General features: G+C 33.0%; 9 protein-coding genes across 9 annotated transcripts; 4 read left to right on the plus strand and 5 right to left on the minus strand. All coding sequences in view use genetic code 12, as the record gives it.

Annotated features, from left to right (window-relative positions):
• Window positions 1-419: 419 nt before the first annotated feature.
• Window positions 420-2,368, minus strand: RJT21DRAFT_11546 (uncharacterized protein). The gene has a single exon (XM_064880346.1). The coding sequence runs from the start codon at window positions 2,330-2,332 to the stop codon at window positions 860-862; it is 1,473 nt and encodes a 490-aa protein (XP_064741002.1). The 5' UTR covers window positions 2,333-2,368; the 3' UTR covers window positions 420-859.
• Window positions 2,369-2,514: 146 nt separating this feature from the next.
• On the plus strand, window positions 2,515-4,793 carry RJT21DRAFT_117310 (Rpd3L histone deacetylase complex subunit). Its single transcript, XM_064880650.1, has one exon. The coding sequence runs from the start codon at window positions 2,827-2,829 to the stop codon at window positions 4,723-4,725; it is 1,899 nt and encodes a 632-aa protein (XP_064741003.1). The 5' UTR covers window positions 2,515-2,826; the 3' UTR covers window positions 4,726-4,793.
• Window positions 4,794-4,867: 74 nt separating this feature from the next.
• Window positions 4,868-6,640, plus strand: CHS5 (Chs5p). Its single transcript, XM_064880651.1, has one exon. The coding sequence runs from the start codon at window positions 5,028-5,030 to the stop codon at window positions 6,546-6,548; it is 1,521 nt and encodes a 506-aa protein (XP_064741004.1). The 5' UTR covers window positions 4,868-5,027; the 3' UTR covers window positions 6,549-6,640.
• Window positions 6,641-6,747: 107 nt separating this feature from the next.
• On the minus strand, window positions 6,748-7,125 carry VMA7 (H(+)-transporting V1 sector ATPase subunit F; the record flags this gene model as incomplete). The annotated part of the gene is made up of 1 exon (XM_064882950.1): window positions 6,748-7,125. One exon carries the CDS (start codon window positions 7,123-7,125, stop codon window positions 6,748-6,750), a length of 378 nt encoding a protein of 125 aa, XP_064741005.1.
• A 621-nt stretch (window positions 7,126-7,746) lies between these two features.
• On the plus strand, window positions 7,747-8,580 carry RJT21DRAFT_81156 (uncharacterized protein; the record flags this gene model as incomplete). The annotated part of the gene is made up of 1 exon (XM_064885279.1): window positions 7,747-8,580. One exon carries the CDS (start codon window positions 7,747-7,749, stop codon window positions 8,578-8,580), a length of 834 nt encoding a protein of 277 aa, XP_064741006.1.
• A 716-nt stretch (window positions 8,581-9,296) lies between these two features.
• Window positions 9,297-10,808, minus strand: RJT21DRAFT_117314 (uncharacterized protein). The gene has a single exon (XM_064880652.1). It carries the CDS (start codon window positions 10,661-10,663, stop codon window positions 9,689-9,691), a length of 975 nt encoding a protein of 324 aa, XP_064741007.1. The 5' UTR covers window positions 10,664-10,808; the 3' UTR covers window positions 9,297-9,688.
• A 31-nt stretch (window positions 10,809-10,839) lies between these two features.
• Window positions 10,840-12,325, minus strand: RJT21DRAFT_11570 (uncharacterized protein). Its single transcript, XM_064880366.1, has one exon. The coding sequence runs from the start codon at window positions 12,250-12,252 to the stop codon at window positions 10,909-10,911; it is 1,344 nt and encodes a 447-aa protein (XP_064741008.1). The 5' UTR covers window positions 12,253-12,325; the 3' UTR covers window positions 10,840-10,908.
• Window position 12,326: 1 nt separating this feature from the next.
• Window positions 12,327-13,887, minus strand: UGA1 (4-aminobutyrate transaminase). The gene has a single exon (XM_064880368.1). The coding sequence runs from the start codon at window positions 13,832-13,834 to the stop codon at window positions 12,419-12,421; it is 1,416 nt and encodes a 471-aa protein (XP_064741009.1). The 5' UTR covers window positions 13,835-13,887; the 3' UTR covers window positions 12,327-12,418.
• Window positions 13,888-14,406: 519 nt separating this feature from the next.
• Window positions 14,407-16,722, plus strand: TBF1 (Tbf1p). The gene has a single exon (XM_064880653.1). The coding sequence runs from the start codon at window positions 14,479-14,481 to the stop codon at window positions 16,621-16,623; it is 2,145 nt and encodes a 714-aa protein (XP_064741010.1). The 5' UTR covers window positions 14,407-14,478; the 3' UTR covers window positions 16,624-16,722.
• Window positions 16,723-16,773: the final 51 nt, after the last annotated feature.

Raw genomic sequence — 16,773 nt, forward strand, 5'->3', positions numbered from 1 at the left:
TTGAATTATTGAATAACCAGATGGCTAGAATAGAACCTTAAAGATAAAATCATTAAACTTCAACTATCATGCAGAGGTTATATTCGACATTATATATATTTATTCGGCTGTATAATAGATAATCTAGCAGTAATTAATGGTCTACATAAACTTAACTATTCTAAAAATTGACCCCGCGTTACAAGCAAAATTTTACCTAATTCTTATTATTGATTCAAATTTCCAAGATGGACAGATAAGGATCCTGGCAAATCATCTCAAATCAAAATTAATACTTGGCTAGCTAAGACACAATTGTCGGACCTTTCTCATCGGCTTTTTGATGCAAAATTCCCGTACATTTTTATTTTTGTGACCCCGAAGTTTCTTTGTGCATTACGCATTTTTTCCGTGGGGCACAGACGGCTGCACATTGCCGTATGGTTCTCTATGAAAAGTTTGTTATCTAACTGATTGCTATCTTTATTCTAATTTGAAATGGGAAAAAGAGGAGATTCCACCCGATGAAATTTCTTATAAAAAGATCGGAATTTTCTCTAACTCTACCGTATAGTTAGTATTTGGAATTTAATTTAAGTGAAGTATTATATTTTTTTGGTATGCAGTTTTGTAAACAACAGATTGTTCGAGTTGGGGATTTTATCTGTTGTAAGTGGTAACTTCTTGTCTTTGTGCCTATCTATAAAGATTATGAAAATTACTCCGAATTACGTCCTCATCGTCTATCCGTAGTAATCAATTGATAACTCCAATATCAATTGATACGGAGAGGAGAAAGAATCTACAATTTATCAACTTCCGAAATCAGCTAATAATTAATCTATTATACAAGGTTATGCAATACATAATGCTAAATAGCCTATCTACTTGATGACTTACCTTTATTGTAATTGGCTCTTGGTTTCGAGTTAACATCCTTCTTAACGAAATCTTGTTTAATTTGTTCTCTCTCCTTCTTAAATTGGGTAGATCTATCTCTGATTCTTGGTTTCTTGACCTTTCCAGTCTTGAGACCTTTAATTCCAACTATTGGTTGTCCCTTAGCAGCTCTATGACCTTCAACAATTTGCCTTTTAACTTTACCAATAGCTGATTTATCTGCTTTACCTAAAATAGACTTACCTCTACCTATTTTAACCTTTTGTTGTTCAGATAAATTATTATTCAATTTTGATTTATTGGATGCATAAGATTTCTTAACATTATCAATATGATTTGGTGATAATATAGATGGTTTAGCATGAGAATTAGCTCTTGATATACGTAATTTTCTTGCCTTCTTTTTGGTATCTTGTTCATTAATGAGTGGCTTATCATTTAAAAATAATGCTTTATTAACAGATAATGTATCTTTAAATTGAACCAAGGCAAAACCTTTACCAACATTAGTTTTAGAATCACGAATAACTCTTACGGATTCGACATCATTATCCAATTTAGAATTAAAATATCTCCATAATGTTTCTTCCTTTTCTTCAAAATCTAAATTACCTACAAAGATTGTTCTTTTATTGTCCTTTGGAGAAGGGTGAGCAATATGATCAACACGAAGATGAAAGTTTTCAAATACAGTAGCATTAAATTTGGCAACAGCTTTTAATGAAACTGCTTTATCCTTAAAAACAATATAAGCATTTAATGTATCTCTTGATTTATGTAAATTCTTTTTAGCAACAGCAATCTTTCTAGGTAAGTTTTCTTCGAATGCAATAGATCTATATCTAACAGATTCTATTTTACCTACTTGACCAAATAATTGTTTTAATTTCTTAGCAATTTGTTTGGAATTAAGCACTTCTGCAGTTAAATTACCCACAAATACAGTTCTTTCTGCTTTCTCTATTTCGGATTCCTTTAATTCAATTGCTGTAGCCTTTTTACCCTTTACATTTTTAGTATCTTTAGCTTCTTCTTCCTCGTCATCATCTTCAGATTCTTTGTCTTCTTGTGGTTCATCTTTTGCATCATCCTTTAATAATTTAGCATAATATTTATCTTCCAAGTCGTCATCGGCATCCTTTTTCTTTGTTTTCTTGATAGGCACTTCTACTTCTTCATCATTGCTTTCATCGTCATCGTCTTCTTCTTCTTCACTATCTTCTTCACTATCGTCGTCTTCATCTTCATCTTCATTTTCGTCTTCATCTTCTTCATCGTCATCTTCGTCCTCTTCTTCTTCCTCTTGCTGAGGAATATCAATTACGGTTCTCGAACTTTTCAATTGATCTCTGGACACTGGACCATCAGCAGAACTGCTAAATAAATTACTAACTACTTCGTCATAGCCAGCCTTCTTATCGGCTGCTCCAAACAAACTACTGAAACTAGACATATTATCCGGTATCAATAATTATAATCTATAAATGATTTAATAATAGTTAATAATTTGCAATTAACCTAATTTGGGAGATGAGGTCCATAAAAAATTGAAAAGTCCTGTACACAGACCCCTCGGCACAAATAGCGGGAACAAAAGTCATTTTTCCAATTGAGCCCAATGGGAAACATTCCCAGCCTTACTTATAGATAAGTAAACTCAACATATATTCATTACCAAAAGTTGTTACTATTTCAAAGTATCACTATACAACTTCATATAACTTTTCAATTCTATCGTGTACCATTCCCACTATAATTTTATTTTTTTTGTAACTATATAACATTTAGAAGGCTTACAATAAATCTCGTCCCGTGAGCAAAAAGGGTAAGCCATCTAACTCAGTATCAATTTATATCATTTAATAATAGTATTAAGAAGATTTTTAGTAATTAAGTTGATCAATAAGTTTGTTCTACTATCTACTGCCTCCATAACTAACTAATAGAATGGCTACTGAAACGGATTCGACTTCTGTATCGGCACTACCTATCGCCGATAAGTCAACAACCGCACCAGCAATAGCACCCGTGGAGCATAGTAATGAGAATAACAACAACAATAACAACAACAATAATAATAATGGTGAAGAAGAACAACTGAAGACAAATGAAAACGAAATAGTCGAAGATGACAAAGATGATGATATCAATAATAGTCATGCCAATATAACGATCACTACCAATAGAGAATCTCCTTTAAGTGATATAGTCAATTCACCTCCACCTTTTGACTTTTCACTACGCGAAGTTGATGATGAAGATACAGATACAAATACCAATACAAAGAAATCAGAGGATAACTCCAAACATAATAAAGATAGTTATGAAAGTTCAGAGTTAAGTGAATTGGGCGAAGATGACTCCGAAGCCGAAACTGATCAAATGGACTTTTTGGATGAAAATTCGACTTCTGAAACTCATAACAATGACGATAATGATAATGATGAAGTTGAAGATAAACATAATATAATAAATGGGAAAATCAATGGAACTTCTGATTTACAAGTTTTATCAAAATTAACTCAAGAGATAGCAGGATGGCCCGAAGGTGGTGAATCCGATGCGGCTGATATCGAATCAGATCATGACAAACTTTCAGACAAAGATCCCATTTCTAAAAAGAGAAGTCTTGATGATAATGAGGGTTCTGATAAGAAGAGACATAATGGACATAAAGACATTAAAGAGGAAGATATAATTTCCGATGATAAGGATCTTAAGCAGGAAAAAGAAGAAGAAGAAGAAGAGAAAGAAGAAGAGAAAGAAGAAGGTGAAGATATTGCTGTGGATCAGCAATTAGAAGATAAGACAGATGAAGGTATACCTGAGGTTGTCAACAAGGAAGAAGAAGAATCAAAAGAAGAAGTGGAAGTGGAAGTGGAAGTGGAAGAAGCTGATGGAGATGAAAATGCAAATGGAGAAGTCGATGCAGATGCAGATGCAGATGCCGACGCCGAAGGAGAAGGAGAAGACGAAGCTGGAGATTCCAAGAAAGAAGAAGAAGAAGACGAAGAAGAACATGATGAAGAGAAGGGAGAAGGAGAAGATGATCAAGAACAAGAAGAAAAGGAAGCCGAAGAAGATCTTGATGATGCACATTTGAATGAACAACGGAAATTAGCTATCCAAGAATTAATTTCCATTGAGGCCTCATTTGCAGAACTTAGAGATAAGTTATATCAAGATAAATTAAATGTGTTAGAACATGAACTTCAATTATGTTTAGAAGGATCACATCCAGAATTATCAAAAATATATTATAAGGTTAATGGATTCTATCAAGATAGTTTAAAATTGGCTAATTCTAATTTAGCTTATAAATTAAAATGTACTGATAAAGAGACTATAGCTACTCGAACTTCAATTCATCAAAATTTCCTTAAGAATCTTATGGATACTAAAAATAATATGATTAGTGAAACTACTTCATTATGGTATAAAATCAATAAAGAAAGAAACCTTCTTGATCAACTTGTACCTGATTATGGATTTTCTGCTATTCCTAGTATAAATCCAAATCCAACTGAAGATGGAATAGGTAATAGTTTAAATACTACCATAAATAATTCTACTTCAGGAGAATATATTAATGGAAGTGAAAGTACTCCATTAACTAAAAAGGCAATTAAACAACAAACACTTATAGAATTAGTTGAACATCGGAATAGTATAAACAATGAATTGGGTATATTAAATGGATTAGTTGAATTCCATGGATTTCCTGCTGCCATTAATTCATCTATTGCTGATGAAGTAGGCAAATCTTCTACTGAAGAACTTTTATTAAGAAAGGCTACACCAGAAGAAATCAATGATGATCTTACGGCCATGGGAATACCGATATGACGATATGATCATGTGACCAGTCTGATAATTACACGACTACATAAGTATTTGTATTTGTATTTGTATATGTATATTATATTATATTATATATTGTATGTTATAGTATGTTATATGTTGTATGTTATATGTTATATGTTATTGTATGTTATGCCATGCGCACGACTCCAGTGAGCCCCATTACCTAATTGGGACCGCCAGACAAAAACTATGAGCATGGAGAATTATCAACAAGTGTACAGTACATAGCCCATATATACAAGTACTTTGTTGTTTTAGTTGTATACAGTTCAATTGACAGTATAATGGTAGAAGTATCATTAACCGTGGGTAAGTTGGACGCGTCGTTGGCGTTATTATTAACCAAAGATCATCATTTAATTGAATTTCCAACGATCTTATTACCTAATGGAGTTAAAGCCGGAAGTATAGTAAAGATTAAATGTGATCAAGATTTAGATACTGAAAGAGAAGAATCAATAAAATTTCAATCAATTCAAGATGAAATTCTTTCTAAATATGGATCTCAATTACCAAAAGCTCCAGTATTAAAAATTAAAAATGTTACTCAAACTTCTTGTGTACTTGAATGGGATACTTTAGATTTAGGTACAGCAAGTTTAAAGAATTTAATATTATTTAAAGATGATAAAAAACTTGGAGCTATACCTCAAGCATTATCTAATAAAACTACTAAATTATCAGGTTTACCGATAGATAAAGCATTTAAATTTCAATTAAGATTAGATACAACAGCTGGAACTTTTACTTCAAATATTATAGAAGTTACAACTCATAAAATGACTGATTTATCAGGTATTAGTGTTTGTTTAGGTGATATATCTCCAAATCAACAATTTACAACTCAAGATATTGAAGATACTTTAACAAATATTGGAGCTAATCCAATCCATGAAAAAGTTAGAGTAGAAACAACTCATTTCTTATGTACTAAAGAAAATAAACAAAATCCAGAATATATTAAAGCAAGTGAAATGAATATTCCAATAATTAGACCAGAATGGTTGAAAGCATGTGAAAGAGAAAGACGTATTGTTGGAGTAAGAGATTTCTATGTTAAAGATTGTGTATTACCCGATATATTTGCAAAGAATTATTGGGGTAAGTCCGATAGTGCTGTTGTATCTCCACCTGAAGAAGAACCTCAAGAACAAACAACAGAAACTAATAATAGTGAAACTCAAGAAGACGTAAGTACTCCAGTGGTTGAAGCATCTGAAGACTTAGATGTACCAGAAATAAGAGTTGAACCAAGTACTCCACTCCAAGATATTGCCATTGAAGAAACTGTAGAAGTAGTTCCTACTGTAGTTGATGACTTACCAAAAGTGAAAGATAATGATGAGGTTAAAGATGTAAGTGACGAATCAGTTCCTAGTGTTCAAGATGAGATAATCCCTCCTCCTGTCCCTGAAAAGGATGTGGTTGAGCCAGTTGAACCAGCTCCTGAACCAGTTACAGAACCAGTTACAGAACCAGTTGAAGCAGTGGTTGAAGAACCAAAAGAAGAGCCAACTACAGATGCAGTTGAAGAACCAGCTACTACACAAGATGAACCACCACAAGTTCCCGATAAAGAAGAAATACATGCAGAACCTGTCTTGGAAGAACCAACTGGTGATCTTGCAGAAAAAGCTGACACCAATAATGACGAAGGAGATGAAGACGAAGAAGCCGAAGTAGAAGGTGAAGATGGTGAAGAAGAAGTAGAAGCAACACCCGAACCTGAAGGAACTGCTTCGACATCAACTCCATCATCCAAAAAGTCTAAAAAGAAAAAGTCCAAGAAGAAAGGTAAGAAATAAATAATTTAGAAAACCCTGTAATTTCTCTACAAAATGCATTCTTGTGTACTTTAGTATTTTATCTTTATTTTTATTAAAATATATAAACTGTTAATGCCTATATCTATGGAAGTGAAATAATTAATCGATAAGATATTGATAAAAGAAATGAATGATTATAAAATGTGCATATGATTGATTCTTGTAAGTAATAATTAATTCACTCACCAAATAATCTTCTGACTTTCTTTAAAATTGAGTCCTTGGATGGATCATAAGGATGATCTTTAGATGGAATTTCTAAAATGGCAGGGAAAGCATTGGTATAATTATCAACCTTATATCTTATTAAATCAGCCAAATGTTGATTAATTAACAATATGGCTATATCATCTCTTTCGGAAGTAAAAGTATCAAAAGCAGTTTCTATTTGTTCAACCGTAGTCTTTTCAGGAATTACTGTAAGGAAGTTACTCTCCTTACCTGGTTCATTAGATACTTGTCCAACCCCTGCTAATAATAAACCAGTAACGGAATCTTCATCGGCAATTGTGGCGATCAAAGACCGCTTGCTCATTGTTTCCGTACTACTACTCATATCCGTCCTACTGTTTACTTACTGATACAATTGGGAACTCTTCGTTATCGGTAGTTGGGCTCTCATTAATCTTCGTTTGGATGGTGCCCAATTTAATAGGATCTCGAGTCACGTGCGTGGCATAGCACCCAAAATGCTTTAATATATCAATGCTCTATTACCATAAATTTAGTTAGTTAAAGATATAATATCTACTATGAGACACTACTCCTAATGTCAATACTAATGGTCTATTTTACTTATTTCACTGTTTTACATGTTATAAATTTGTATATGCTCCAACTATAACTATAACTATAACTATAACTATATAGCAAATACGTTTGCCCGCAATACCAGTTGCAATACTTAAGCTATACATTATAACACTATTTACTATTCTTTTGCAAGACACATTACCAGATGATATCTAATAATGTTATAGTGGTATAACCTCATATATACATACTTCAAAACTGTACATAACATAACATAACATAACTATCTCTCTCTTTAGCATAAATAGCTGAATCGTAAATATTGTCTCAATTTGGCAGCGAGCATGCGACATAGTGTAGTGAAAAATTCCTACTATGACCTACCAAGACTTTCCATTTAATGATCTCCAGTTCAAAGCACTCCATGTTCAGGAACTTAGCAGTAAGAGTCAGATCACCCATCTCGATAGGAGAAGTAAGAGGCTTACATAGCAGTTGTACTGTTTGGGCTGGACATTCTAAATGGGCAAATATTAGACATGATAAAGCTAAGAATGATGCTAAAAGATCCAAAGATGCAGCTGCTATAGCATCTAGGATTGTGACATGTGTTAAACAAGGTGGTGTTGATGGAAATGCAGCTTTAGAAACATTAATTGAAAAGGCAAAGAAGTTAAATGTTACTAGAAAAATCGTTGATAATGCTATAAAGAGAGGAACAGGTGAAATTTCATATGATGGACCATCTATGGCAGATGTTCAATATGAATTTGTTGGGCCAGGTGGTGTATCTATTATTATTAATGCTACTACTGATAATAAGGCACGTACTGTTATGTTATGTAAGAATGCAATGGGTAAATTCACGGCTTCATTAAGTCCATGTTTATACTTATTTCAAAAGAAAGGAGAAATCATATTTGAACCATTAAATAAAGATGAAACTGTTGATGATGTATTAGAAGTAGCTATTGATATAGGAGCAGAAGATGTAGAAGATTTTAAAGATTCTGAAGATGAATATAATGGAGAAAGATTATTTAGAATCTTAACTGAACCAACTGAACTTTTTACTGTTACAAATGCATTAAAGGATAGAGGATATAAATTAAAAGATGCATCAACCAAATTAATTGCTGATGCAGATAATGAAGTACCATTCCCTGAAGAATATGCAAAGGGATTTAATCGAGCCATGAATGAATTGGATGAAATAGCAGAAGTTACTGAATTTTTTACTAATATTAAAGAAGAATAGAATTAGACAATCTTGTACATAGACAATTTGAAATACAAAATATAAAAGTATCATTAATTCTTAAAACTATAAAAGTATACAACAAACATATAAATAGAGATAAATATGCAACATTGATTAACTCAAAAAGCTTTAGGGCGTTCTTTTGTAAATAATAAAAATCTCTTAATTGAAAAGATTGATAACAGGATTAATAATATGAAAACAAACTTAATAGAGTTCTCTCAGATAATTTAATTTGAATTTGAATTTGAATTGTAATTGTGATTGTAATTTGAAGTAGAACTAGGAATATTTAAAATGCAAAAACGAAGTGATAATTAGATAAAGGTCATGATAAAATTTGGAGAATTGAATAATGGACTTCATCATATTTATTTCTTTGTTTCAGCTTCATCTAAAACTTGATCCAAGTTAGATAAGTTTGGATTCTTCCAGAGTCTTAATTGTTTGTCATATGCAAAATGTCTGTAAGTAAAGAAACAAGCTGAACTAACGGCTACTGCAACAGCAGCAAATAATGGGTACATTTCAACAGGAACTCCTGGAGAAGAAGACTTCTTCTTAGCGGCATTTAATAAAATTCTACTGGCTCTCATTTTAGACTGACTACTGTTTATGATCCTCAATTGGTATGAACTATGTCAATTGTAAATTAAAACAACAAAACAATACAAGTTAAGAAAAATCGTATCATTATAAACTTTCGGTGTAGATTTTTTTCCTCACCCATCAGGTAGTCTGTTTAGTCCAGAAGCTTACTTGAAAAAAGTCAGCCTGCTATGGGGTGGGACAAAGTACACGACCATAGTTTATGATTGATCTGGTTGGTTAATATGGTTATGAGAGATCACGTGAATATCTACAACTATATTTTATAGGTTAAAACTATTATAACTATTAAACTTAATAGATGATTTAATATATATATGATTAGAAGTAAAAATGGTCTAAATGAGGAAGTTAAAGGAATATATGAATGAATGAAATATTCAAGAATTACTCAAATACTTGAAGTGATAATAAATATATAATAAATAATTGTAATAAATAATCTGTAATGTAATAAATAATTCGTATGATTATTAGTAGTCAAATTGTAATAAGTCTACCACTTATGAATCATATCCTTCAATGTATCGTAACATAACCAGCTGACAGCCATGGATGGTACAATCTTATAAAGATTGGCTGTTAACCCTTTGTATGCTCCAAAGAATCCTTCATGTTTAAACATATGTATTAATGCATGAGTCACTGAATTATACTGGAATCCTAACTCTCCTCCTGCCATACTGGCAACTTGAAATCTCTTACGTAATACATCTAGAGGATAGATCAATACTCCTCCCACAAAACTAGAAAATGCTCCTGCTGAAAGTTTCCAAACTGGATTGGAAAAGTTAAAGTCTGAATTTTCCATATATTCACGACACTTTTCATACAATGCAAAATTAATGGCTACATATGGTGCTACTCCCAATGAAGTAGGAACTATTCCCTTGTAAAGAGCAAGAAACCCACCTTCATTTTTCACTACTTCTTTAAATGTCAGTACAACTGTAGGTGGTTTGGATAATTTTGCCTTGTCTAATTTAGACAAAGATGCAGTTTGAATAGTAATTCTAGCTCTGATTAAGTCTAATGGATATGTCACTGCAACACTGACTACTCCTGCAATAGAACCTCCAATTAATCTTTCTCCAGATGTAAGATTATGAGTTGTATGAGGCCGTTGTCCTAACATGATTTCTTTGCATTTTTCAAATACAGCAAATTGCACTGCACTATAAGGGAATATTCTAACACAGTTCAATAAGTTTCCTCTGAATAAACCTCTCCAACCTTCTTCTCTATACATTTTGAATATTGTGGGGAACATTCCTTGATATGCATGGTTTGACCCCGGACCTTGTACTTGTAAAAGAATCTTGGCTCTTTCGAATGGTGATACCACAGTTCGTGATACAGCTCCTGCAACTCCTCCAGCTATGAACGAGGCATTAGACTCACGCTTTATAAATTCTTTTATTTGAACATGAATAGCTCGATTTTCATTATTAGTCTCTATATCTCCGCTCATTTCCGTCTGAGATCGTCTCTTCTCTACGAGAATTGCACCTCCTTTTTATGTTTTTAAGTACGGGAACGGATACTTCTACCTGATCCTGGAAATTTTCAACTATTTGTACACAAGACGTGCCTCTACGGAAATATTATAAGTAAGTTTATATTATTATTATCTAAACTGAAAAATTATGTCAAATCAGCCGTGAAAGTTTTTGTTCTCGCTTCCGTAATCGCTGCAAAAATACGAACTTTTACCGATTAAGTATAATCGTCATCTATTCGTACAATATTAAGTGGTGGTTTAGCTCCAACTTCAAAAAAGCTTTTGGTGCTATGAAGTAGCATGCGTGATAATACACCAGTAAACAATTGTAAACTATACTCTCGATGATCTATTAATCTTTCACCATAAAAATTGACTATGGGCCAATTATGTACTTGACCCAATTGCTTATCTACTTTTAACTTGCATCCAGTTTGGGTAAGCAAGCCAATAAATTGTTCAATATCTTCACTAATTATTTCTTCTGTTCCATAGGTAATTAATAATCCCTGAGTGGGCAAAGCTGTTTGCCATGTTTTAACATCCGAGCATTGCCCGGGACTTAAGTATTTTGTACTTTCATCTACATCATCAACAAAGAATTTTGTCCAATTCTTTAAATTATCCTCTGTGAGGTAGTCATCTTCATTAGAAATAACCTTGTGATATCCATAAATGTTTGGTATTGGTGAAATCATTATACAATAAGAGGGTTTCTTTAATGTTTTAACTACTTCTGCAGAAAATCCACCTCTAGTTTCATTGTAACTATACGTGTTCAGAAGATAGTTAAGCATATATGGAGAAGGATTGGAAATCTGAAGGAGTAATGATGAAAGTAATGTTGCTCCTGTCGAATCCCCCATAAGAACTATATGACAATTTGCATTAGCTAGAGTATTTAAATAATGGTAAGAGTTCAATAGGATTGCCATTTGAATTGGATATTTCTCTAAGCGATCGCTAGGAAAGGATGGAGCCAATAATGCAGGATTAGTAAATCCCTGTTCTAACAAATTGACTAGAAAAATGGATAAATATTCTGAATACATATCTGCTGAACCCATACCAAACCCTAAACCTCCATGCACGTATAATATTAATACATCATAATCAAATTTGCTAACCCTACTCTTTGAATACATGAAGAGACCCTTTAACCCTCTATGATTTCCTTCTATGTCTTGAACATCTTCAATTGATATATCACCTAATCCATCACCAATCTCTCTAATCAGTCTCATTTTGTGAAGTATTCTAAAGATTTGACCATCAAGAAATGTATATCCAACTTTGTTTTCAATTAAATATTTGAAATGATACTTCAAAAATTCAACTATAACATATTCAAAATCTGTAGCTCTTTGAGAGAACACTGAATGATAGGGGAATGGTAATATTACTCTGTTACACAAGAATACATATGGTAACCAACAGAAGAAGAAGAATCCATGCAGAAGCAGGAATTGCACTAAAACCAACAATCCATGATCTTTCAAAATAAGATAAGCCGCAATCAAGAAGTATAGAAATAAATCTTTATCTTCAAAAGCTTGCATTACTATTCTCTTTGCTGCACTTGGCGCTTTCTTGTATGATAAGAGGAATGAAAGCGCTGACAGAACGGCGCTCTTTTACACGCTAGATATTGCTGCGAAAAAAATTTATTGCCCTAAATTACATACATATCATATTAAATTATATTATTTTTAAGTGCTACAAAGATCAGTAAGAAGATAAGACTTTGTCGATAGCATCAACCAAAATATCGGCATGCTTTTCTTCGAATACTAAGGTTGGTCTTAATCTAACTGATTCTTCAGCACATCCACCAATGTTGACACCTACAGTCTTCATATCAGCTAAGAATTTATTTCTTGCGGCAGCATCATCTAAAGACCAAGCAATAAAAGTACCTCTATCTTTACCTCTTAATTGTTGAAGGTATTTTGGATATTTCTTTTGTAAAGCCTCTAACTTACCGAATAAGTAAGCACCAACTTTCTTGTTTAAAGCTGGTAAGTCATGCTTGAGAACTTCCTTACCAATAGCACCAGCTAAAATGATTCTAGCTGGATCACCACACCATGTATTGAATTGACGATATGGTTGGTTTGGAATAATTTCTGGATCATGGAAATAGTAACCAGCAGATTGGAATTTTTTGGAGAAAGTTACAATATCTGGAAGTGGAGAAAGGTTAAAATGATCATGAGCCCATAAAGTACCAGTAGCACCAACACCAGTTTGAACTTCATCTATAATTAAAAGTGCTCCGTATTTCAAGGTAATATCTCTTAAACCTTGGAAGAACTCAGCTGAACCATGGTTATCACCACCTTCAGATTGAATTGGTTCAACTAAAAGACCAGCAATAGGAACTTTCCAAGTCTTAAATAATTCATCAACAATGGCTAAGCATCTCTTGTCTTCTTCCTTATTATATTCTTCATTTTGATCTAATGGGTATTTATATGATGGATAATCAGCTTTTGGCCAATTGAAAGATGGTAAATCTAATTTATGAATTGGTTTGGAACTAGTCGTAGAACCAGAAGCAAATAATCTACCATGGAAAGCACGTCTGAATGATAAAATAGCTAATTCAGGAGAACCTGGAGCTTGACCTTCCATAACAGAAACATTTTCTTCATTAGAAAAAGGAGTAGAATATCCTCTCTTTTTAGATTGGTACCAGAAGAAAGCAGCTTTGAAGGCCAATTCATTAGCATCAGCACCAGATAAACCAGACCAAACTTTATCTTGACCCTTTGGAGCTATTTTCAAAATTTCGGAAATAATTTCTTCAGTATCTTTACCTGGGAAATTACCAAGAGCTGGTCTATCAACAATTGCTCTGATCATTTTATCAGATTTTGCAACTTCAATTAATGCTGGATTATTATAACCCAATGGAATAGAAGCAATTTGAGCATAAACATCTAAATAAGTGTTACCATCAGAATCAACTAAATAATTACCAACTGACTTTTCATAGTCAGAAACAAAATAAGCAGATCTTGAATCAAATACTTTATTTAAGCTCTTAATGTCAGCCTTGGATTTTTCACCTGGAAATTCAGATGTTTTAATAATTGGAGCTGTTGGCTCATTTGGAAAATAAGTAGAAGAAATTGACATCCTTGCTACTGATGATAGTTACTGATCAAAAGAAACGATTATAAAAATTTCAGAACTAACCTGGTACATCCCCAGAATATATAGTTTTGCTTCGACATCATCTAATTTTGGTTGCGCTAACGGATTTCCTAATCGGGAAATCCGCTTATAGAATAATTATTCTCAAAGACGAATGGGCCGCTAACTACTAATTCTTTCAACTTTGTGAATTTAGATGTTGATTTGACGGGAAGCCATTAACGGCACTATCAAGCCGTAGATGAGGCTATTTGAAGCGATTTTTAAATAAGGTTATTTTGCATTAATCGCCTTTTTCCTACTTGGTTTCCATAGCACAAGGGCCACAGTAATTGAAAGGATCACACAGTTCTGTCCGTCCTACTTAAAACCCATAGTAATTTAACTTCTTTAGCCTATCTTTAGCCAATAGTTATAGTATTTCTTATTTCTATAATTACAAACTAATGATCTTCTAGTCTAGTCTTTTGAAGTAATTGTAAAGTTAATCTATATCAGGTTTAACTTAAATATCCTGCACATAGGCCCATAAATATTTAAAAAAATATAAACAAAACAAGATGAGATTAACATTGAGTATGAATAAGAAGATTCACATAGAAATAACATTAGATTGAGTAGTTATAATGTCCTCAGAGAGTCATGATGGTATAGGTGAAGAAAATGTTTCACAGCATTTAAATGTAGAGGAAATTACAGTCGAAGGAGATAGAGAAGTAAATGAAAATCATGGTAATAATGAAGATGGTATAGAAATACTATCAACTAGTCAAATACAAGATGCACTCAATTCTAATCAGGTAAAAGATGAACCTATAGATCCTGTTTTATCTGGTGCAGGAAAAAGAGTAAGTGATGAACTGGAAGAATCATCTAATAAAAGACTGCGAGTCGAACCAATTACCAATGAAGTAGTTATAGCTGATAGTGAAGGAACAACATCTAATTCAAACAATAATAATGGTACTGAACAAATAGATGAAAGAGAAAATTTGGCATTGATAGCAAACGAATTGGAAAATGCAACGGAATCTAACAAAGACAAAGAAAACGACAAGACAAATAATCAAGATAAAGAAGATACCGTATTGCATGATGGAATTCAAGTTCCAGCAAATTCAGAATTGTTAAATACAAGTAGTGCATTAGAAGCGTACAAGGCTTTATCAAGTCAATTACCACCTTTGGCAATGTTAGCTAATGCTCAAATGGCAGCTTTACCATTACCTATAGTAGCTGCTGATTATTTACCTCCAAGAATTCAATTATTGATTAATACATTACCAACATTAGACAATTTAGCTACACAATTATTAAGAGTTGTTGCTCTTGGTCCATATCAGAAAATTATTGATTTAGCATCAAATCCGGACACTCCTGCTGGTGCCACATATAGAGATTTAACATCGCTTTTTGAATTCACAAAGAGATTATATTCTGAAGAAGATCCATTCTTAACTGTTGAACATTTGGCTCCAGGTATGTGGAAAGAAGGAGACAAAACTCCCAGCATGTTTAGAAACAGAGAACAAAGTATAGAGTCTACATTAAGAAAAGTTAATCTTGCTACATTTTTAGCAGCTACTTTGGGTACTATTGAAGTTGGTTTCTTCTACTTAAACGAATCCTTTTTGGATGTGTTTTGTCCAAACAATAACTTAGAACCAAGTAATGCCTTATCTAATATGGGTGCTAACAATATGAGTTTACAAAGTGGTATTAATACGGCAATAGGTGAAAAAGTTGGTAAATTGTTAAAGCCTCAAGCAGAGTTATACTTGGATTTGAAAACCCAAGCTTACATATCTGCTATAGAAGCTGGTGAAAGATCAAGAGAAGAAATTTTGGAAGATATTTTGCCTCACAATTTTGATGAAATATTGTTGACTAGAAGAGGCACTAAAGTTCTTTCTCCAATTGAATTGGATTTTATTGAACGTTGTAGATCTAGAAAAGATATCCTATTATCATATAATGGAGAACGAAGTCTAAGTGAAGAATACGATTGGTTTTCATTTTTAAAAGTATTATTTGATTATGTTGCTAAGAATATGGGATTCTTAATCTGGGGTAAGAAAGGTAGACCAGTTAAAAGTAGAGGAAATGCTACTAATGAAGTTGAAGCTGCAACTCCTCATAGTCAAGAATTATTAGCTAGCGGAAGAACCATTGCTGCAGAAAATACCTCTGATGAAATACCTACAGGAACTTCACGTCCTAATGCTGGACCTATTGCATTTAACAATAATTCACAAACTAGAAATAAAGATATTAATGATATAATGAATGCCCTTCTTCCTTCAGAAATAGTCGAACAACAGATACATCTTAGAATAAATCCAAACCCAAATACGAAATCACAATCCAGAAGACCATGGACAAGAGAAGAAGAAAAGGCTTTGAGACATGCATTGGAATTGAAGGGACCACAATGGGCTACAATTTTGGAGTTATTTGGTAACGGAGGTAAGATATCAGAAGCATTGAAGAATCGTTCACAAGTTCAATTGAAAGACAAAGCTAGAAACTGGAAAATGTTTTTCCTTAAGAGTGGATTACCAGTTCCCGCATACTTACAAAGAGTAACCGGTGAACTTGAACGAGATGATAAAGCAAGAAGTAACAAGAGAGCCAATAAGAATAAGAAGACAGCCGCAGCTCCAGTGCCGAGTGTCCAACAACAACAACAACCGCAATCTCAAGATTCCCAAACTCAAACCCCAATAACTCAATCACCACAAGTAGAGGCACAAACTCAATCAGCACAATGATAGTTACAATTGTATATATATATATATGTATAGAAATAAATGAAATGGGTTAAAAAAATGAGATATTGCGCTGTGTTGCAACGTGCATTGTTTTGTGGATATTTTTTAAGTTACTTTCGTAAAATTAGATGCGATTCCTCACATATTTTA

The sequence above is a fragment of the Scheffersomyces amazonensis genome (assembly GCF_036850825.1).
Source record: "Scheffersomyces amazonensis strain UFMG-HMD-26.3 chromosome Unknown RJT21scaffold_1, whole genome shotgun sequence".
In the NCBI taxonomy this organism is placed as follows: Eukaryota; Fungi; Ascomycota; class Pichiomycetes; order Serinales; family Debaryomycetaceae; genus Scheffersomyces; species Scheffersomyces amazonensis.